This window comes from Mus caroli, unplaced genomic scaffold, assembly GCF_978045245.1.
Source record: "Mus caroli unplaced genomic scaffold, Mus_caroli_1 scaffold_2, whole genome shotgun sequence".
In the NCBI taxonomy this organism is placed as follows: Eukaryota; Metazoa; Chordata; class Mammalia; order Rodentia; family Muridae; genus Mus; species Mus caroli.
The window spans coordinates 54,252,597-54,275,911 of NW_028227257.1; the positions used below are offsets into that span (position 1 = coordinate 54,252,597).

The 23,315-nt window shown below is 41.2% G+C and overlaps 1 protein-coding gene across 5 annotated transcripts in view; it reads right to left on the minus strand.

Annotated features, from left to right (window-relative positions):
• Galk2 (galactokinase 2) overlaps positions 1-23,315 on the minus strand; it is a 141,185-nt gene that overhangs the window by 109,120 nt on the left and 8,750 nt on the right. For 3 of the 5 annotated variants that reach the window (XM_021156374.2, XM_021156375.3, XM_021156373.2), the window contains exons 2-3: positions 16,515-16,603; positions 4,954-5,077 (exon numbers count right to left, since the gene is read on the minus strand). In XM_021156374.2, the coding sequence (XP_021012033.1) occupies positions 4,954-5,077; positions 16,515-16,603 (213 nt within the window). Of the gene's footprint in view, positions 1-4,953; positions 5,078-16,514; positions 16,604-20,646; positions 20,669-23,315 lie in introns of those variants that run through there. The other 2 variants (XM_085834497.1, XM_085834498.1) reach the window with 2 other exon arrangements.

Genomic DNA, 23,315 nt, shown 5'->3' on the forward strand with positions numbered 1-23,315 from the left:
AGTCATGACCTATTGTGAGTCTACACTGATATAAAGTTACAAGTGAATAAGCAGATAAAGGAAGAAAAGGGGAAATTATTTTTCATAATAAAAGGCCAAGCTCAGTGAGATGCTAACAACCTGATCCCTAGAACCCACATGAGAAAAGACAGGAACTGACTCCACAAAACTGTCCTCTGAGTTCCACAATTGTGCTATAGAATGCATGCCATGCATCCACATCTCTCTCTCTCTCTCTCTCTCTCTCTCTCTCTCTCTCTCTCTCTCTCTCTCTCTCTCTTTCTCACACACACACACACACACACACACACACACACACACATAGAGGGAGGGATAATTAATAAAGTACATCAATTAACCAATATTGAAGAAATAATGGAAATTTAAAAGTATTGCATGCTAATGGTTTTATCAGCAGACCTCTGAAGTAAGACCTTGATGAAAACAAGATATTTACATAGTATCTACTCATTACCTCAGGATCACCAGCAGCCACTTACTAATTGGAAGAAGAAAATGAGAACTTTGTTAGAAAGTTTCTGGTTCACCGGTTGGTCTGCTTCTCTGAATTCCTCAGAAAAGCCTAACTCTCCTCTGCTCCTATCTCTGTTCTACACATGCCTTCCCTAACACTTTGGGCTTCCCACCTCCTTCATTTTCTATTGTCTGGAATAGAAAGCATCCATGCTGGCTCTTCTTTAAAGGTTTGGTGGAGTTCAAGGGTAAAAAGTTGTAGGCCTGCACTGTTTGTAATATATCTAATCCTTGAGACTTTCATACAATGCATTTTGATCACATTCGCCTCCTCACACATCTCCATAACTCCTCCCAGGTCCACCCTCACCTCCCCAGTCCTACCTAATTTTGTGTCCTTTTTTAATAACCCATCAAGTCCAGCTTGTGCTTCCCATATATTCCATGCTGTGGGGCTATTCATGGAGCACAGTCAACCTACCAAGGGCCATATCCTTAAAGAAAATTGACTCTCTTCTCCCCAGAAAACATCAGATGTCCATAGCTACTTAGTTAGTGGGAGGGGCTCACCCCCACTGATCCATACTAGAATGTTAACTAGCTTCACCCTATGCAGGCAAGCACAGCTACTGTGTGCTCCTGAGCACAGCAGTCCTGTCACATCCAGAAGACGATCCCATTTTACCCCAGTCCTCTTCAGCATTTGGCTCTTCCAATCTCCCTGCTCTCTCTTCTGCCATGGTCCTTGGGTAGGGAAGTGTGATGCCAAAGTCCCATTTGTAACTATCCACTGGCACTATTCTCTGCCCGTGGATCAGCTGTGAGTTTCTGCGTTATCCACAGATAATCTCAGGGAGCCGCTGTGGTTACCCCTATACCATTTATGCCACTATTCCACCCCTGGGCATATCTTCCCACACCAGTCGTGCACAGGGATCCCAGCTGGGTAAGACTGCTGATGAAAGCTCTCCCCTAGCATCCTACGCAGCACCTCCTGCCACTGTGAAAGTTAGCCAACAGGGAGGAAGGTTCCTGGTCAGAACCAATGCTATTTCTATGTCTTGTGACAAGTATGTAGTATCTTCAGCGACAGGCCTTACCCAAGTCTGGACTTTATTAATTGAAAATGTTGTTTGTTTAGTTGAGGTTTTTCTGTTGTTTTGTTTTTAGTTGTTGCTTGAATCTCACTGTTTATTAATCTCTATAAGCTGTTAATCTCATCCAGATTTAATATAGGTAGATTATATGTACCTACATATTCATTCATTTCTTTCAGATTTTCCAACATCATAGAATGTAAGAGTTCTAAATTATATCACAACTATTTCCTGAATTTCACTGGTATCTACTGCCATATCTCCCTTTTCATCTCTTACTTCATTAATTTGGGCCTTTGTTCTCTTTCTTTTGGCTAGTTTGGCTAAGAGTTTATTGATCTTGTTCATTGTTTCAAAGAATTGACTCTTTGTTTCATAAATTCATTATATTTTTTAATTTTTATTTCATTAATTCCTTCCTTGATTGTAATTATTTCTTTCAATCTACTGATTTTTGATGGGGCTTGTTCTTGTTCTTCCAAGGCCCTAAGGTGAATTCTTAAATTAATGATTAGAGAACTGACCTTTTTAATTAATTAGTCAGTTCCCCCCCCTCCCGTGTGTGTGTGTGTGTGTGTGTGTGTGTGTGTGTGTGTGTGTATGTGTGTGTGTGTGCCTGTGTCTCTGTGTCTATCTGTGTGTGTGTGCCTGTGTCTCTGTGTCTATCTGTATTTCTATGTATGTGTCCACATATCATAGCATGTGTGACGTCAAAAGCTGGTGGGAGTCAGCTCTCACCTCTAATATTGGGTCCCAGGACTGACCTCAGGCTGTCAGGTGTGTTGGCACATCCTTTTCCTCACTACGCTGTTTTTCTGGCCCTTCTCTGACTTTAATAGGCACTTACAGCTTTAATCTCCCCTCCTAGGCTGCTTTCATCCATCTCCTAACTGCATTAGGTAAAATTCAAGCACACTATGCTAGTTCAGCAGTGTATAGTAGTGATATCAAACACCTCTGTTTAATCCCAGTTAATATCCCACTCAGGAAAATATAGAAAGTTCCTGGGAATTATGTTCTATACCACATACTCATCTCTACCACATCCAAGTCCCACTTGATTACTGCAAATACTTCAACTAATAGAATATAGCTGTAAAACAAAACAAAACAAAACAAAAAAAACCTGCAAATAACACCAAATGCATAATGCCAATGCAGTAACATAAGAAACACACACACAAAACAAGGTAATACCTTGAAAAAGTATTAATCTTACAAAATTGGAATCTGGTATGAGTAAGATGATAAATGTTGGTGGAGTTCTGAGAAAAGTGAACACTTCTGAACTGTTGGTAGGAATGGGATTTGGCACAACCATTATGGAAAACAGTGTGTTGTTTCTTCAAATAATTAAAAACAGAACTAGCATATCATCCAGGAATCCTTCTGTTTGGTATATACACCCAAGGAAAATGAAACATCTGCTATCCCCTTGTTTGCTGTCAGCTTACTCAGTAACCAAGATATAGAAATAGAATTACAATATAAAATGTGACAATTATATCTTCTTCTGTAATTTGGAAATTAAACACATAATATAATCATGTCATTTAATAACAGGGATATAGTATATGAAACATTGTTGGCTACTATTGTCATTGTATAAACAATACAGAGTATAGCATACTTATACAGACATAGATGGTATAGCCTACTACACACTCATGTATTTGGGATATTCATCATTACAAACATATACAGCATGCTACTATACTTGTGGTGATTTGATGTAAACACCACCCCCACCCCCATTTCAGCTCCAGTTGGTGAAGGATTAAGAGATATGGCCTTACTGGAGTGCATATGGCCTTGGAGGAGGTATGTCACTAGGGGTGGCTTTGAGCCAATGTCTTTCCACCCCATGCCCCCAATCTGCTGTCTGTAGATCGAGATGTAAAGTTCGCAGCTACTTCTCCAGGACCATGCCTGCTTTCATGACCCCACACTCCCTGCATTTTCAGTTTAACACTGTGAAACTATAAGCAAGCCCTCAATTAAATACTTTCTTTAATATGCCTTAGTCATGGTGTCTCTTCACGGCAACACTGCAGTGACTAAGAAAATACCGAACATGGTAGCTGACTATAGCACAATGATAGTACTTGTGTATCTGAACCAAACAAACAAAAAGTGTAAGCAGTTGAAACCAGCACACTGACATAGGGCCTTTAACATAAAGGGAAATGGTGTATATACAGGACAGAAAGTTGTAGGCTAGTGAATGAATGTGGAGGTCAAGGATATTACTGCACATGACTCTATATTTTATAAACAAGCATTTATAAACCTTTTAATTGCTAAAAAAAATGTTTAACTCTTTTGTAGTAATTAATTCTTGGCTTAAAATGCAAATACTATAAGCAGCAGCAGTTTTTCAGCTCCATATATCCCTATGGGGCCATCACCCTATATGTGAGCCATCACGCATCATAGCCATCTGCTATGTGGTATCAGAATGTACAGATGAAGCTTACACAGAAAAAGCAAAGCTGGCCCAGTATTGGAAAATCCACCAAAGTAACCCACCATATGTTTAAAGATGACCATGAGGACTGAACAGATAGTTAATACACTTCAATACACATAAGTGATTTGCTAACGTTATAGAAAAATAAACACTAGACAAAGAATATGTACTAGAAACATCCATTTTATCTCATACTGTGTTTTACTGAGACTAAGACTTTGGAGAAAACAGACATCACAACATAAAACCATAGAGCTTAAACCTACCGAGGGATACAGGTATGTAAGCCATGATTGTGCACCATGGTAAGATTCTCTGACAAGAGAATTAGGCAGTGCCATAGTATTAAAGGACAGATAGCATACAGGTGACCTTATTAAGACAGTTATCTTAGCAGATAATCCATAATGTCTGGGCAAGAATAAAGTTATTTTCATGTTTGTATAACAGTGTCTAGTATATTACAACTCTCCAGTTAATGCTTCCTTTTTTACACTTATTAATTCACTTATTTATTTACTGTATATGTGTGAGAAAGAGTGTAGGCATGTATATATCATGTACACATGCTACAAGTGTAGAAATCAGAGAATAACCTGCAGGACTGGACTCTCTTCTATCATATGGGTTTCTGGAGATCAAATAAGATAAAGGCATTCAACAGCCCTGAGCCATCTTGCTGGTTGGTAAGTGTGACACACAGTAAGTAGTGACCAGGACACCAGTAAACATCAGGCAAGAAATGTCAATCAGGTAGATGAGTTAGCTGGAATCCAGTATTCTTCCTAGAGCTTATCTACATTTAAAACACATTACTGTATGCTTATGCATGCACTCAAGCATGCATGAATGCACACACACACACACTCACACACACACATTCTGTAGCCACCAGCAATCCTAAATACTCACAGATACAAGGGGTCTGTATTAGCCAGTTGGAGAGTATGTGTTTTCACAGGTTCCACAGCTATTAACATGTCTTGTTCCACAGCCATGGGAATAACGGAATATCCACAGTAATCTATGTGCTCACCTACACAAGAGAAAAAGCAGGTTTTATCTGTGTTAGCATAGGAAAGAAAAGAAACTCAGCTAAGCTCTGTGAACAACAGTTGCTGGAGAGAAGCCAGGCTTAGAGGGAGCTTCAGGGCTGACTGCCTGATTGGAAACTCAATGACTGTAGAATCCAGGGAGTTGTAAGTCAGATGATCTCAAGCATCCTTAACCCCCTTAATAGGCACCCATTACACAGTGCTCTATGTATCTTTGCAGCTACTTGGGAAATCCTTTGGAATATTAGAGCAGACCCTCTATCATTCACCAACCAAAGGCTAGCAGTGCTATCGGTAACATCTGCTGCCTAGAACTGAGACTTCTCTACCTTGCTGTTACCTGTAGCAGGCTTTTCCATGTCCAATTAATTTAATTATTAATAAAACAAGAAGCCTGTGGTTAGACAGGGAAAAGGGAGGTAAAGCAAGGAGTTGAAGAAAGGGAGACAAAGGAGACAGAGGGAGGGAGGAGGAAAGATGGAGCAAGAGGAAGATGATCCAGATTTCATGTAGCTTTAAATAGCCACAAGTAGCTATAAATATCATAAGGAATAAAATAATTGGGATAATTTGTCTAATCTAGGTGGGCTTGTATCATCAACTGGTGCTGAATTTATTGTTTGGGCAAATTGTGAATTGAGAATTTATTGGTTTATTAATCTGACTGGTTAATTATAAGCTTCTCGAGTTTTGTTTTACTGGGATACTGGAATATGGGACCACTGACCACAGGGGTTTATGGCTGAGAAGGTACAGGCAGCACTGAACAAGCAAACCGGAGCTGGGAAGACCACGATCAGTCACTGTGGAGGCTAGCTTAGAGACAGGCAGTGAGACTGCCGACTGCCTCCAGGGCAGAAAGTAGCTGGGTGTAGCGCAGGAACTTGCTGTTCTTTTTAATATTTCCCACAAGAGTTACACACCCGCCTGATATTTTCACTGATGTATCTGAAAAGTGTCTTGGTGTGCGGTTTCCTTGTTCAGTTAATATAAAACGTATCCAGACTGTTTCCCTGTTGAACTGTGAGCTTAGAATAAACTGTATCTGTGTTTCCAAGCCATGTCACTCATAGTTGGCTCCAAAATAAATTCTCATTCCCATTAATTTTGCATGTACAGTTAACACACAGGAAAAATATGATCACGTTTAATAGAAAGTAAAACACTTTAGGTGGACATATACTCAGTTCCCTTTTACCAAACATTTTGATTCAAGAATTTCTGCTAACCATAGTAATTAGTTAGATTTTGTTAATTTAGAGGCTTCTTTGTATCTTAAACTTGTTTTTCCAATTTTATAATTTTAATTAACAATAATCATTTTCCAAATTTATATCATGTGACTCTGTAAATTATCAAGCTGGTTAACATCTCACTGTGGCTAAGAAGCTTTTTGTTTTCCTGATACAGGCTTTTATATCTCATCGTCCCTTTGGCAGATATTAATTGGCAAAGAAACAAGAAATTAGCAGGTTACAATACTGTCTCATAATTCTATTTTTCTTCCACATATTGTTACAGCTGACAAGGCTTTTGCTTCTGGGTTGATGTTCTCTTTAGAACAAGATAATAAAGACTATGTATAAATTAACAATCAGAGGTGAAGATCTCATCTACAGAATCATCTTCCTACCCAATTATCAAGAGGACAGGAATATGAGCTAAGCAGGAAACACATGATTAAATATGAGGTTAGGGTGCCAGTTCTGCTGGAAGGCTCCAGCAAGAATGGCAGCCTACCAAGAGGGAAAACACTTTCCTTTGTCAAAAATGTATTTAACAGACACAAGAACTAAGGGAGCCTTCAGGTCTCTGTCTCCACCTGTAGCAGATCCTCTGCCACAGAGCTCCATACCCAAATAGCACCAGGAGAGAGCAAACCTCCAAGGAGTGCAAACAGCCCTGTGAGTACAGGTAAGACCACTACTGCTGCTCAGAGGAACCCACCCAGAACCCTCCGGACCCAGGAACCTGGGGGCGACCTGGGACAGGAGCCTTCCAGTCTCTGTCTGCACCCAGAGCTGATCCTGTGCCACAGTGCTACATACACAAATACTGCGAGGAGAGAGCCAGTCTCCCAGGAGTGCTTACATACCAGCTAGCACAGGTAAGACTACCACTTCCCTCTAAATTCCTGGCCCAAGAGGGACGCTCACAGAGCCATCATGAAACAGGAACCAAGAATCAGGTGGGGACAGGATCCTTCTGGACTCTGTCTGCACCCCAGAGCTGACCCTGTACCATAGCTCTACATGCCCAAATTCCTCCTGGAGAGAAATGGACTCCCAGAAGTACTGACACACAGGCTTGCAGTAGGGACAAGCCAAAGTCAGAGACAGCAAGACCAGCTAACACCAGAGATAACCAGATGGAAAAAGGCAAGCACAAGAACATAAGCAAGAGAAACCAAGATTACTTGGCATCATTAGAATCCAATTCTCCCACCACAGCGAACCCTGGTTACCCCAAACACACCAGAAAAGCAAGACTATGATTTATAATCACATCTCATTATGGTGATAGAGGAATTTAAGGACATAAATAACTCCCTTAGAGAAATATAAGAGAACACAGGTAAACAGATAGAGGCCCTTAAAGAGGAAACACAAAAATCCCTTTAAAAATTACAGGAAAATACAATCAAACAGTTGAAGGAATTGAACAAAACCACCCAGGATCTAAAAATGGAAATAGGAACAATAAAGAAAACACAAAGGGAGACAACACTGGCGATAGAAAACCTAGGAAACAGACCAGGAGTCATAGATGCAAGCATCACCAACAGAATACAAGAGACAGAAGAATCTCAGGTGCAAAAGATACTGCAGAAAACATTGACACAGCAGTCAAAGAAAATGAAAAATGAAAAAAAAAAATCCTAACCCAAAACATCCAGGAAATCCAGGACACAATGAGAAGACCAAAGCTAAAGATAATAGGTTCAGAAGAGAGTGAAGATTTCCATCTTAGAGGGCCAGTAAATATCTTCAACAAAATTATAGAAGAAGAGACTGGTGAGATGGCTCAGTTGTTAAGAGTACCAAATGGAGTCTGCACAGGTGAGAGTGTGCACCACAGAGGCAGACAGCTTCTGGGACAGGCGGGAGCCAAAGAGCCGCTGAGGCAGCACCCTTTTGGGGCCGCAGACATCCGGCACCCTCCCAGCCACAGGACAGTGGTCCCGCCCTGCACAGGAGACCTCTGCCTCAGGAGAAGGGAGCGCCATCTTGGATCCGGGACTCCGCCGAACTTAGGAACTTAGTCTGCACAGGTGAGAGTGTGCACCACAGAAGCGGACAGCTTCTGTGACCTGCCAAAGCAACACAGCATCTGGGAAAGGTCCTGTTTTGCGCCTTCTTCTTCGGCCAGGAGGAGGTCCAAACACCAGATATCTGTGCACCTTCCCTGTAAGAGGAGAACTTGTCATCAGAGACTGCTCTAACGACTGAAAATCAGAGGAGAGAGCCTGTATCCCAGGTCTGCTGACAAACGTAATCAGAATCACCAGAAGAACAATCTCTAAGCAGAGACAACTACAACAAATCCAGAGATTACCAGATGGCAAAAGGTAAACGTAAGAATCTTACTAACAGAAACCAAGACCACTCACCATCATCAGAACCCAGCACTCCCACTTCACACAGTCCAGGGAACCCCAACACACCTGAAAAGCTAGACCTAAATTTAAAAGCATATCTCATGATGATGGTAGAGGACATCAAGAAGGACTTTAATAACTCACTTAAAGAATTACAGGAGAACACTGCTAAAGAGTTACAACTCCTTAAAGAAAAACAAGATAACACAATCAAACAGGTAGAAGTCCTCAAAGAAAAACAGGAAAACACATCCAAACAGATGATGGAAATGAACAAAACCATACTAGACCTAAAAAGGGAAGTAGACACAATAAAGAAAACCCAAAATGAGGCAACACTGGAGATAGAAACCCTAGAAAAGAAATCTGGAACCATAGATGCGAGCATTAGCAACAGAACACAAAAGATGGAAGAGAGAATCTCAGGTGCAGAACATTCCATAGAGAACATCGGCACAACAATCAAGGAAAATGGAAAATACAAAAAGATCCTATCTCAAAACACCCAGGAAATCCAGGACACAATGAGAAGACCAAACCTACGGATAATAGGAGTGGATGAGAATGAAGATTTTAAACTCAAAGGACCAGCAAATATCTTCAACAAAATTATAGAAGAAAACTTCCCAAATCTAAAGAAAGAGATACCCATGAACATACAAGAAGCCTACAGAACTCCAAATAGACTGGACCAGAAAAGAAATACCTCCCAACACTTAATAATCAGAACAACAAATGCTCTAAATAAAGATAGAATACTAAAAGAAGTAGGAGAAAAAGGCCAAGTAACATATAAAGGCAAGCCTATCAGAATTACACCAGATTTTTCACCAGAGACTATGAAAGCCAGAAGATCCTGGACGGATGTTATACAGACACTAAAAGAACACAAATTCCAGCCCAGGCTACTATACCCAGCCAAACTCTCAATTAACATAGACGAAGAAACCAAAGAATTCCACAACAAAACCAAATTCACACATTATCTCTCCACGAATCCAGCCCTTAAAAGGATAATAACAGAAAAAAACCAATACAAGGACGGAAACCAAGCCTTAGAAAAAACAAGAAGGTAATCCCTCAACAAACCTAAAAGAAGACAGCCACAAGAACAGAATGCCAACTTTAACAACAAAAATAACAGGAAGCAACAATTACTTTTCCTTAATATCTCTTAATATCAATGGACTCAACTCCCCAATAAAAAGACATAGACTAACAAACTGGCTACACAAACAAGACCCAACATTTTGCTGCTTACAGGAAACTCATCTCAGAGAAAAAGATAGACACTATCTCAGAATGAAAGGCTGGAAAACAATTTTCCAAGCAAATGGTATGAAGAAACAAGCTGGAGTAGCCATTCTAATATCTGATAAGATTGACTTCCAACACAAAGTCATCAAAAAAGACAGGGAGGGGCACTTCATACTCATCAAAGGTAAAATCCTCCAAGAGGAACTATCAATTCTGAATATCTACGCTACAAATACAAAGGCAGCCACATTCATTAAAGAAACGTTAGTAGCTCTTCTGGCCGGACCAGCACTGGGGTAGCTAGAGCGCAGGGTCGGCTGACACCCGCCAGCTACCCACGACCCCCGCCACAGGATTTTGAGACTGCTGGTGAGTGGAACACAGCTTCTGCTCCAGTCCAATCACGCGGGACCTGAGACTGCTTTGGTTAGGGAGGCAGAAATCCGGCCTCAGTAGGGCCACAAGCCTCTCCGGTCAGAAAAGCACCGGGGTAGCTAGGGCACAGGGTCGGCTGACACTCGCCAGCTACCCACAACAGCCGCCACAGGATCTGAAGACTTCTGATGAGTGGAACACAGCTTCTGCTCCAATCCAATTGCGCGCGGGACCTGAGACTGCATTAGTTAGGGAAGCAGAAAACCGGCCGGACCAGCACCGGAGTAGCTAGAGCGCAGGGTCGGCTGACACCCGCCAGCTACCCACGACCCCCTCCACAGGATTTTGAGACTGCTGGTGAGTGGAACACAGGTTCTGCTCCAATCTTTAAACAGTGACAACGACAACAACTAACCCCAGAGATTACCAGATGGCGAAAGGTAAACGTAATAATCTTACTAACAGAAACCAAGACCACTCACCATCATCAGAACCCAGCACTCCCACTTCGCCCAGTCCAGGGCACCCCAACACACCGGAAAAGCTAGACACGGATCTAAAAGCATATCTCATGATGATGGTAGAGGACTTCAAGAAGGACTTTAATAACACACTTAAAGAAATACAAAGGAACACTGGTAAACAGGTAGAAGACAGTAAAGAGGAAGCACAAAAATCCCTTAAAGAATTGCAGGAGAACACTGCTAAAGAGTTACAAATCCTTAAAGAAAAACAGGATAACATAATCAAACAGGTAGAAGTCCTTACAGAAAAACAGGAAAACACATCCAAAGAGATGATGGAAATGAACAAAACCATACTAGACCTAAAAAGGAAAGTAGACACAATAAAGAAAACCCAAAATGAGGCAACACTGGAGATAGAAACCCTAGGAAAGAAATCTGGAACCATAGATACGAGCATCAGCAACAGAATACAAGAGATGGAAGAGAGAATCTCAGGTGCAGAAGATTCCATAGAGAACATCGGCACAACAATCAAGGAAAATGGAAAATGCAAAAAGATCCTAACTCAAAACATCCAAGAAATACAGGACACAATGAGAAGACCAAACCTACGGATAATAGGAGTAGATGAGAATGAAGATTTTCAACTCAAAGGACCAGCAAATATCTTCAACAAAATTATAGAAGAAAACTTCCCAAATCTAAAGAAAGAGATGCCCATGAACATACAAGAAGCCTACAGAACTCCAAATAGACTGGAACAGAAAAGAAATACCTCCCGACACATAATAATCAGAACAACAAATGCTCTAAATAAAGATAGAATACTAAAAGCAGTAAGAGAAAAAGGCCAAGTAACATATAAAGGCAAGCCTATCAGAATTACACCAGATTTCTCACCAGAGACTATGAAAGCCAGAAGATCCTGGACGGATGTTATACAGACACTAAAAGAACACAAACTCCAGCCCAGGCTACTATACCCAGCCAAACTCTCAATTAACATAGATGGAGAAACCAAAGTATTCCACGACAAAACCAAATTCACACATTATCTCTCCACGAATCCAGCCCTTCAAAGGATAATAACAGAAAAAAACCAATACAAGGACAGGAACCACGCCCTAGAAACAACAAGAAGGTAATCCCTCAACAAACCTAAAAGAAGAACAGCCACAAGAACAGAATGCCAACTTTAACAACAAAAATAACAGGAAACAACAATTACTTTTCCTTAATATCGCTTAATATCAATGGACTCAACTCCCCGATAAAAAGACATAGACTAACAAACTGGCTACACAAACAAGACCCAACATTTTGCTGCTTACAGGAAACTCATCTCAGAGAAAAAGATAGACACTACCTCAGAATGAAAGGCTGGAAAACAATTTTCCAAGCAAATGGTATGAAGAAACAAGCTGGAGTAGCCATTCTAATATCTGATAAGATTGACTTCCAACCCAAAGTCATTAAAAAAGACAGGGAGGGACACTTCATACTCATCAAAGGTAAAATCCTCCAAGAGGAACTATCAATCCTGAATATCTATGCTCCAAATACAAAGGCAGCCACATTCATTAAAGAAACTTTAGTAAATCTCAAAGCACACATTGCACCTCATACAATAATAGTGGGAGACTTCAACACACCACTTTCACCAATGGACAGATCATGGAAACAGAAACTAAACAGGGACACAGTAAAACTAACAGAAATTATGAATCAAATGGATCTGGCAGATATCTACAGAACATTCTATTCTTAAAACAAAAGGATATACCTTCTTTTCAGCACCTCATGGTACCATCTCCAAAATTGACCAAATATTAGGTCACAAAACAGGCCTCAACAGATACAAAAATATTGAAATTGTCCCATGCATCCTATCAGATCACCATGGACTAAGGCTGATCTTCAATAACAAAATAAATAATAGAAAGCCAACCTTCACGTGGAAACTGAACAACACTCTTCTCAATGATACCTTGGTCAAGGAAGGAATAAAGAAAGAAATTAAGGACTTCTTAGAGTTCAATGAAAATGAAGCCACAACATACCCAAACTTATGGGACGCAATGAAAGCATTTCTAAGAGGAAAACTCATAGCTCTGAGTGCCTCCAAAAGGAAACTAGAGAGAGCACACATTAGCAGCTTGACAACATACTTAAAGCAGTAGAACAAAAGGAAGCAAACTCACCCAAGAGGAGTAGACGGCAGGAAATAATCAAACTCAGGGGCGAAATCGACCAAGTGGAAACAAGAAGAACTATTCAAAGAATCAACCAATCAAGGAGCTGGTTCTTTGAGAAGATCAACAAGATAGATCAACCCTTAGCCAAACTCACTAGAGGGCACAGGGAAAGCACCCTAATTAACAAAATCAGAAATGAAAAAGGAGACATAACAACAGATCCTGAAGACATCCAAAACACCATCAGATCCTTCTACCAAAGGCTATACTCAACAAAACTGGAGAACCTGGATGAAATGGACAAGTTCCTAGACAGATACCAGGTACCAAAGTTGAATCAAGATCAGGTTAATGATCTAAACAGCCCTATATCCCCCAAAGAAACAGAAGTAGTCATTAATAGTCTCCCAACTAAAAAAAGCCCAGGACCAGATGGGTTTAGTGCAGATCTTCAAAGAAGATCTAATCCCAGATCTTCACAAACTATTCCGCAAAATAGGAACAGAAGGTACTCTACCCAACTCATTCTATGAAGCCACAATTACTCTGATACCTAAACCACAAAAAGACCCAACAAAGATAGAAAACTTCAGACCAATATCCCTTATGAATATTGATGCAAAAATCCTCAATAAAGTTCTTGCTAACCGAATCCAAGAACACATCAAAACAATCATCCATCCTGACCAAGTAGGTTTCATCCCAGGGATGCAGGGATGGTTCAATATACGGAAATCCATCAACGTAATCCAGTATATAAACAAACTCAAAGACAAAAACCACATGGTCATCTCGTTAGATGCGGAAAAAGCATTTGACAAGATCCAACACCCATTCATGATAAAAGTCTTGGAAAGATCAGGAATTCAAGGCCCATACCTAAACATGATAAAAGCAATCTACAGCAAACCAGTAGCCAACATCAAAGTAAATGGTGAGAAGCTTGAAGCAATCCCTCTAAAATCAGGGACTAGACAAGGCTGTCCACTCTCTCCATACCTATTCAACATTGTACTTGAAGTCCTAGCCAGAGCAATTCGACAACAAAAGGAGATCAAAGGGGATACAAATTGGAAAAGATGAAGTCAAAATATCACTTTTTGCAAATGATATGATAGTATATATAAGTGACCCTAAAAATTCCACCAGAGAACTCCTAAACCTGATAAACAGCTTCGGTGAAGTAGCTGGATATAAAATTAACTCAAACAAATCAATGGCCTTTCTCTACACAAAGAATAAACAGGCTGAGAAAGAAATTAGGGAAACAACACCCTTCTCAATAGTCACAAATAATATAAAATATCTTGGCGTGACTCTAACTAAGGAAGTGAAAGATCTGTATAATAAAAACTTCAAGTCTCTGAAGAAAGAAATTATAGAAGATCTCAGAAGATGGAAAGATCTCCCATGCTCATGGATTGGCAGGATCAACATTGTAAAAATGGCTATCTTGCCAAAAGCAATCTACAGATTCAATGCAATTCCCATCAAAATTCCAACTCAATTCTTCAACGAATTAGAAAGTGCAATCTGCAAATTCATCTGGAATAACAAAAAACCTAGGATAGCAAAAACTCTTCTCAAGGATAAAAGAACCTCTGGTGGAATCACCATGCCTGACCTAAAGCTTTACTACAGAGCAATTGTGATAAAAACTGCATGGTACTGGTATAGTGACAGACAAATAGACCAATGGAATAGAATTGAAGACCCAGAAATGAACCCACACACCTATGGTCACTTGATCTTCGACAAGGGAGCTAAAAACATCCAGTGGAAGAAAGACAGCATTTTCAACAAATGGTGCTGGCACAACTGGTTGTTAACATGTAGAAGAATGCGAATCGATCCATTCCTATCTCCTTGTACTAAGGTCAAGTCTAAGTGGATCAGGGAACTTCACATAAAACCAGAGACACTGAAACTTATAGAGGAGAAAGTGGGGAAAAGCCTTGAAGATATGCGCACAGTGGAAAAATTCTTGAATAGAACAGTAATGGCTTGTGCTGTAAGATCGAGAATTGACAAGTGGGACCTCTTGAAACTGCAAAGCTTCTGCAAGGCTAAAGACACCATCAATAAGACAAAAAAACCACCAACAGATTGGGAAAGGATCTTCACCTATCCTAAATCAGATAAGGGACTAATATCCAATATATATAAGGAACTCAAGAAGGTGGACTCCAGAAAGTCAAATAACCCCATTAAAAAATGGGGCTCAGAACTGAACAAAGAATTCTCACCTGAGGAATACCGAATGGCAGAGAAGCACCTGAAAAAATGTTCAACATCCTTAATCATCAGGGAAATGCAAATCAAAACAACCCTGAGATTCCACCTCACACCAGTCAGAATGGCTAAGATCAAAAATTCAGGTGACAGCAGATGCTGGCGAGGATGTGGAGAAAGAGGAACACTCCTCCATTGTTGGTGGGATTGCAAGCTTGTACAACCACTCTGGAAATCAGTCTGGCGGTTCCTCAGAAAATTGGACATAGTACTACCGGAGGATCCAGCAATACCTCTCCTGGGCATATATCCAGAAGATGTCCCAACCGGTAAAAAGGACACATGCTCCACTATGTTCATAGCAGCCTTATTTATAATAGCCAGAAGCTGGAAAGAACCCAGATGTCCCTCAACAGAGGAATGGATACAGAAATTATGGTACATTTACACAATGGAGTACTACTCAGCTATTAAAAAGAATGAATTTATGAAATTCCTAGCCAAATGGATGGACCTGGAGGGCATCATCTTGAGTGAGGTAACACAATCACAAAAGAACTCACACAATATGTATTCACTGATAAGTGGATATTAGCCCAAAACTTAGGATACCCAAGATATAAGATACAATTTGCTAAACGCATGAAACTCAAGAAGAATGAAGACCAAAGTGTGGACACTGTGCCCCTTCTTAGAATTGGGAACAAAACACCCAGGGAAGGAGTTACAGAGACAAAGTTCGTAGCTGTGATGAAAGGATGGACCATTTAGAGACTGCCGTATCCAGGGATCCATCCCATAATCAGCTTCTAAACGCTGACACCATTGCATACACTAGCAAGATTTTGCTGAAAGGACCCAAATATAGCTGTCTCTTGTGAGACGATGCTGGGGCCTAGCAAACACAGGAGTGGATGCTCACAGTCAGCTATTGGATGTATCACAGGGCTCCCAATGGAGAAGCTAGAGAAAGTACCCAAGGAGCTAAAGGGATCTACAACCCTATTGTTGGAACAACATGATGTACTAACCAGTACCCCGGAGCTCTTGTCTCTAGCTGCATATGTATGGAAAGATGGCCTAGTCGGCCATCACTGGAAAGAGAGGCCCATTGGACTTGCAAACTTTATATGCCCCAATGTAGGGGAATGCCAGGGCCAAAAGAATGGGAATGGGTGGGTAGGGAAGTGGGGGGCGCTATGGGGGACTTTTGGGATAGCATTGGAAATGTAATTGAGGAAAATATGTAATAAAAATATTAAAAATTTTTTTAAAAAGCAGAAATTTAGAATACCTATTATGTTGACTCTTCCTGGGGCTCGAACATAAAACTTGGGTGTGGACCCAAATTTAGAGTTAAACATCTCTTTTAGCTTCAGCAATCTGAAAAACAAGAGTGGAATATCTCAAAATAGCATATATCAGAAAATTCATGCAGGGGTGGCAGGCACACATACACACACACACACACACTCACACACACACACACACTTTCCAGGAGTGAAAGGACACACCATAATGACAGAGATATGCAGGCATCACTATTGGGAGGGACTCAAGCTCGCCTCCTAGAAATCTGAAGTAAGTGGAAAAATCTGTTTACACTGATGTCTTTGGTGTTTGCTTCTCCTGGTCCATACTCCCATCCCTCCAAAGACACCATCACTTGTCCCCTCTTGCCACTCCGCTCTGCACCCCCTTCACCTCTGTGCCTCCGTACCTTAGCTCTCCATGACATGACTCTACAGGACTCAGAAACTCCAGTGCCCTCTACTATCTGTCTCATACATTTGTATCTTCTAGTCCAAATTCTCAAAGTCTATGTTTGGAAGTTTAGATCATGTATCCATCCTGTTCCCACTGTTTGGTTCAAATACAGTCATTTATTTTATTACGGATATGCTCAGTCAGACCGACTCATTCAGCAGCAGCTCTGGTTACAACAGAGACCTCGGCAGGAAATGAACTCTGACTCCCCTAAGCATCCACTCAAGAAGCAGGTACTGGGTTTGAAAGTTCTCTGCTCAGTACATGAAAGGGCCTGGGGTCCGGTCTCCAACATGGAAAAACACAAAAATTAAAGAGAAAAAAACCCCAACATTTACTGGCCCACGGATGTATGTAGACAAGATGACTACTTAAAGTTGACTCTCTGTCCACATCTTGCAGAACATATAAAACTTCACAAGAAGGATGTTGTCACTGTAACTAGAGAACACAGAATACCAAATTTTACCAATAATTTAAGTAGAAAGGGGGAGAAAGCAAGAAAGGACAGAGGGAGGGAAAGAGAAAAAGGGACGGAAGGAGGGAGGGAAGAAGAGAGGAAGGGAGAAGGGAGGGAGGGAACAAGTGAGGAACACCACACCACTGTGGCTCTGTCTCAGTTCCTGCCTTGGCTTCTCTCAATGATGGGTTGTCACCTATAAGCCAAATAAACCCCCACCCCCCGAAACACACACACACACACAAATAAATATAAAAAAAAAAAACCTACAAAATGTGAGGATGAAAACCGAGAGTAGAATGTGCACACAGGCTGCTAAGTAGGCTAGAAGGAACTGTTAAGCGATAAATTAAACCTGACACAGCAGTGATATTTTAAGTGTAGTCCAGATCCATATGAATCACACATAGAAAAAGTTATGATGGAAAGACTGTGGCTGGCTCATTAGGTCAGAAATAGACTAAATCTGTTGTCTCCATACTGTGAGTGTCATTAACCTCCCTCACCTCTAAATAGGAACAGCTGTGTTACTGAGAGGATTAAAGGAGACAATGCATGCCTAGTGTCTAGCTCAGCATTGCCATGGAGTGTGTGTTTAGTAATGGTTACATTATTGTCAACTGGTTCTTGGGCTCAGTATCACTCCTGTTCTGCAGGATGTAAATGTGAACTCATCAGATGTGATAGAGACAGTGGTAACATAGGTGTTTCACTGGGTGATTTTGACCTCAGTGCTGAGAGCCTGCTCAGCCCCACCTCACTGAGAAGGTTGCACTGACAGCAAAGATGCTTGCTTGCCTGATCTGCCAAGACTGTAGGCCTGTCCTACACACTGCCCTAGAGGAAGTAAGGGCATGGGGCTCCACCCTTCCCTGAGGTGGGTAATAAGGTCTCCCTGTTAAAGAGAGACACTTTCTTCAATTACCCATGCTTCTGTGAACAATCTGACTCCCATGCTTCAGAAAGCAACTCTAGTGAGAGTAGGCAACAACACAAAAATTGACGCGTGAGTACAAGTGGGAAGAAGAAGAAAGAAAATGAGGAAGAGGAAGAAGAGGGGGAGGAGAAAGAAGAGGAAGAGGAGCTAGAGGAAGAGGAGGAGAAGAGGAGGAGAGGAAGAGGAGGAGGAAGGAGAGGAAGAAGGAGGAGAAGAGGAAGAAAAGAGGAAGAAGAGGAAGAGGAAAGAGGAAGAGGAAAAAAGAGGAAAAGAAAATGAAGAACAAGAAAAAGAGGAGGAAGAAGAAGAAAATGAAAAGGAAGAAGAGGAAGGGATTGGTGATAGAGAGAGGACAGGGGAGGAGACTGGGGGATGAACATCATCAGAAGAGAATAAAACCCTTTATAGACACTTCATGTAGATTTATAAGCTGTCAGGGCATCCTTCTCTGTAAAGTAGAACAGAGCTGGCACATAGCACTAACATGTATCATTAAAGTCATCCAATAAAGCACTAAATAACCACTGTTGTCACTGCCTCTTATGTATTCTAATGAAACCCACTAATATGTGATTACATCATTAGTAATAATCACAAAAATCTACTTTTTAAACTACCCTGCATGAGTGGTAAAACTAGTCCCAGAAATCACAGGTTTATTCAGTGAAAATTCCATAGCCAGGGCAGACTCTCTCCATAGGAGTTGGTGCTGAGGGAGGCCTGAGACTTGTAAACACAGACTCTTGAAACTGCTGTTCATTCCCCACCAGAACTACAGGGTAAAACCCTGTTGCTGAAGACATCACATCCCCTGGTACAGGACATAGAAGAACTAAGACGGAACTTGCCTGAGAGCTTTCTTCCTTGCTGCTTAGCCTCATGGTACCAGCACCAGTAGGTGCTGTGCAAGCTGCTTGGGGAGACCTGTTGTCAGTAGTCTTGCTTGACTGTTGTCTTAGTTAGGGTTTTACTGCTGTGAACAGACACCATGACCAAGGCAAGTCTTATAAAGACAACATTTAACTGGGGTTGGCTTACAGGTTCAGAGGTTCAGTCCATTATCATCAACGCATGATGGCAGCATCCAGATAGGCATGGTCAGGAGGAGCTAAGAGTTCTACATCTTCATCTGAAGACTGCTAGCAGAATCCTGACTTCCAGGCAGCTAGGATGAGGGTCTTAAAGCCCACACCCATAGTGACACACCTACTCCAACAAGGCCACACCTACTCCATCAGGGCCACACCTTCTAACAGTGCCACTCCCTGGGCAGAACATACACAAACCATCAGAGCTGTGGACACTGTATATAACAATTCTGGCCAGGGAAGATGTGCCTACTAGTGCTATGGTGGGAATAGGAAGGGAATGGAGGGAGATGACCAAAGTACATTAGTAGATATATGAAGAGGTCATAAAGAAAACCATTATTTATAATTAATGTGTGCTAATAAAATATTTTTAATCCTTAACACTTCTAGAAAAGAAGGAAATGTCTTTAATTTATTAAAAAGTATTTATCAGCCAGGCATGGTGGCGCACGCCTTTAATCCCAGCACTCGGGAGGCTGAGGAAGGTAGAGTTCGAGGCCAGTCTGGTCTACAAAGTGAGTTCCAGGATAGCCAGGGCTATACAGAGTAACCCTGTCTCGAAAAACCAAAAAAAAAAAAAAAAATAGTACTTATCAGAAACATTAAACACCACATTTGATGGTAAAATATCAGAAATATTCTCATTAAAGCTTTTCCAGGGCTCAGCAGTTAAAGCTCTACTCAAATTCAATTACCAGCACCTACATGGCAGCTCACAAGCATCTGTAATTCCAGTTCAGAGGATCCAGAATCCTCTTTTGACTTCTACAAGCATTAGGCATGCACATGGTACACACATATAAATGCAGGCCAAACACTGATACACATCAGATAAATCTTTTTAAAAAGCCTTTCCATTAACACCAGGCTTAAGACAAAGCTGCAGCCTTCACCACTGTCCACATTGCACTGTACTATATAAGACACATCTGCAGAGTAAAAGACACCATAAAGTTCAAGCAGGAGCTGCATCTATGTCAAACTCGTGGCTTCCATCCAAAAATACAGATATACAAAAATATATCAACATAGAATGAGCTCAAAAGAAAAGGAAATGAAAAAAAAAAAAAAAACCAGACCAATGCAATCATGAACTTGCAGCCACAGCAGCTGTCTATATAAGATCAAGATTCTACCAAGGAGGGAAGGGATCATGGCCCCTCATCCCTACCTGAGGGACCACACACAGTTGATGGCTGCTGGGAAGGTGCATCAGTCTGTTTGGAGGGTATGGCTCCTGCAAGGGCAGTCACAGTCCAGGGAATGGATCCACACCCAGGCATATGTAAACACAACAAATCAATGGGCTCTAACAGAGACAAAGAGGAGGAAAGCTGAGAAGGGCTGAGGGTGGACATGGTGGGAGATGAAAGGAAAGAGTAGGGTGAACATCATCAAAACATAGTGTATGCATGTGTGAACTTCTCAGAGGATACAAATATTTTATATACCCATACAAATATTTAAAGAACTATGTGTTTATTGTAGAATTGTCTAGAAGATAAAAATATCAAAAATCTAACATTCATACTATAAAATAATTTCAGCAAAATCTTTCTACATGGACTGATGAGGCAGAAGCTTTGAGAAAGGTTAGATTAAAAAATGACAGAACAGCAAATTTTAATTCTTTTACTTATATAAATGTACCATTTTGTAATAAAAAGGGTGGGATAACAATGCTACAGGATACACTGGTACCTTAAGGATTTGAACTCATGCATAACTTTCTGTGAAGGGGTCTGGGGCTGTACACTGGTGTTAGAATAATGGATGAGCCTACTCCAAGGCCTGAAGCTTGATTGAACAGACAGAGAGAAAAGCCTGATCTATATAGCAAATTCCTGGACAGCCAGGACTACATAGAAAGACCTGTCTCAAAACAAACAAACAAAAAAATATAGCATTTATTTGAAATATCCATCATGAACAAATCTAAAGGAAAGAAAGGAAGGAAGGAAGGAAGGAAGGAAGGAAGGAAAGGACAAAAGAGAGAGAGAAAGAAAGAAGAAACAATAGAACAGTAGGTTAGTAGTTGCTAAAAATGGAAAGGTAAAAATGCAAGAGTGATGCATATTGGGGAAAGAAAGTCTAAATGTAATTATGGTACTGGTTTCACAACTCTGTGAGATTGCTATAAAACCACTTTGTGGCAGACTTTTTAAATTGTGTGTGTGTGTGAGAGAGAGAGAGGAACAGAGACAGAGACAGAAACAGAAACAGAGAAATATGTAGTGCAAGGGCACACAAATACCATGGCACACTTGTGAAGGGTCAGAAAGCAACTTGCAGGAACCAGTTATCTTCTTGCACATGGAGTGGGCTCTTGGTATTAATCTTGGGTGTTCAGGCTTGCATGGAAACACTCATGAAATCAGTTCATCCATTAAAAATATGACATGTGAAATCAAAAACTTATTACAAGAACTAATAATCTAGTTGGGCATGGTGGCGAACACCTTTAATCCTAGCACTTGGGAGGCAGAGGCAGGTGGATTTTTGAGTTCGAGGCCAGCCTGGTCTACAGAGTGAGTTCCAGGACAGCCAGGGCTACACAGAGAAACCCTGCCTCGAAAAAACAAACAAACAAACAAACAAACCCTAATAATCTGCCAAGGTGGTGCACGTCTTTAATCCCAGGAAGCAGAGGTAGGTGGATCTCTGAGTTGAAGGCCAGCAGGGTCTACAAAGTGAGTCCAGGAGAGCCAAGGCCGCACAGAAAAACCCTGTCAGAAAGGAAGAGAGGAAGAGAAAGAGGGAGAATAATCTAGTAGCTTCTACTCACTTTTTTAGAGTTACTTTAGGCAAGGTTTCATGTAGCACAGGCTGTTCTCCCACGCACTAGCCAGAATGTCCCTGAATTTCTGATTCTGTCTCTATCACACAAGTGCTGGGATTACAAGAATATTCCACTATGAGAGGGTCACACAGTTCTGGGAATCAAACCCTGGGTTTCATGCATGAGGCTAGCACTTCACAGTGGAGCTACCTCTTTATGTTACTTTGTTTAGAGGCATGTGGTGGTTTGAATGAGAATGGGCCTCATAGGTTCCTGCTTGAATACTTGATCCTGAGTGGGTGGAACTGTTCAGGAGGTGTGGCCTTGTTGGAGGTGCAACTCAGGGAACAAGCTTTGAGGTTTGAAAAGCCCATGCCATTTTCAGTTATCTCCCTCTGTCCAGTGCTTATGGATGAAGGGCGGGTACGTATAAAAGTAGCTCTCAGCTACTGCTCCAGGGCCACACTTCCCACCATGACGACAATGGACTCATCCTCTGAATCTAGACTCTCCAAAATAGACTTTCTTCAGTACGTTGTCTGGGCCATGGTGTTTCTTCAGAGCAATAGAAAAGTAACTAAGGCAGGACATAGGATCCAGGTGGCTTTCAATTTATGTTGCCACTCCTACCTCTCCATACACCATCATGCCTTGCCAGCCTAACAATTTAAATCCTAAAGCAAAGAGATATCACTGCAAAAGAAGGTAGTGTCTTCACTTGGAAGATCTGACTTCCTGTGACATTGAAATGGTATCTTGAACAAGGATCACGAGTTCCACAAGAATCCAGTTTCCCCTGAGGGTAGCAATGAATTGCACCATATGACCACTTGATAGATTTGTAGAGTACATCATCTAAATTTATTAAGTCTCCCCCTTTCTAAAATAGGATGCTCTCAAATATTCCTGCAGAACATTGTGTGAAGCTGGTAACAGTGTACACAAGTACAACAATAGATGAGCATGGTTGTACACCTGAGGTGCAGGCAGGGAGATGAAGAGTTCAGTGTGGTCCGTGGATCGTAGAGACACTATCTCAAAACAGATTCTGCAGCAGCAGA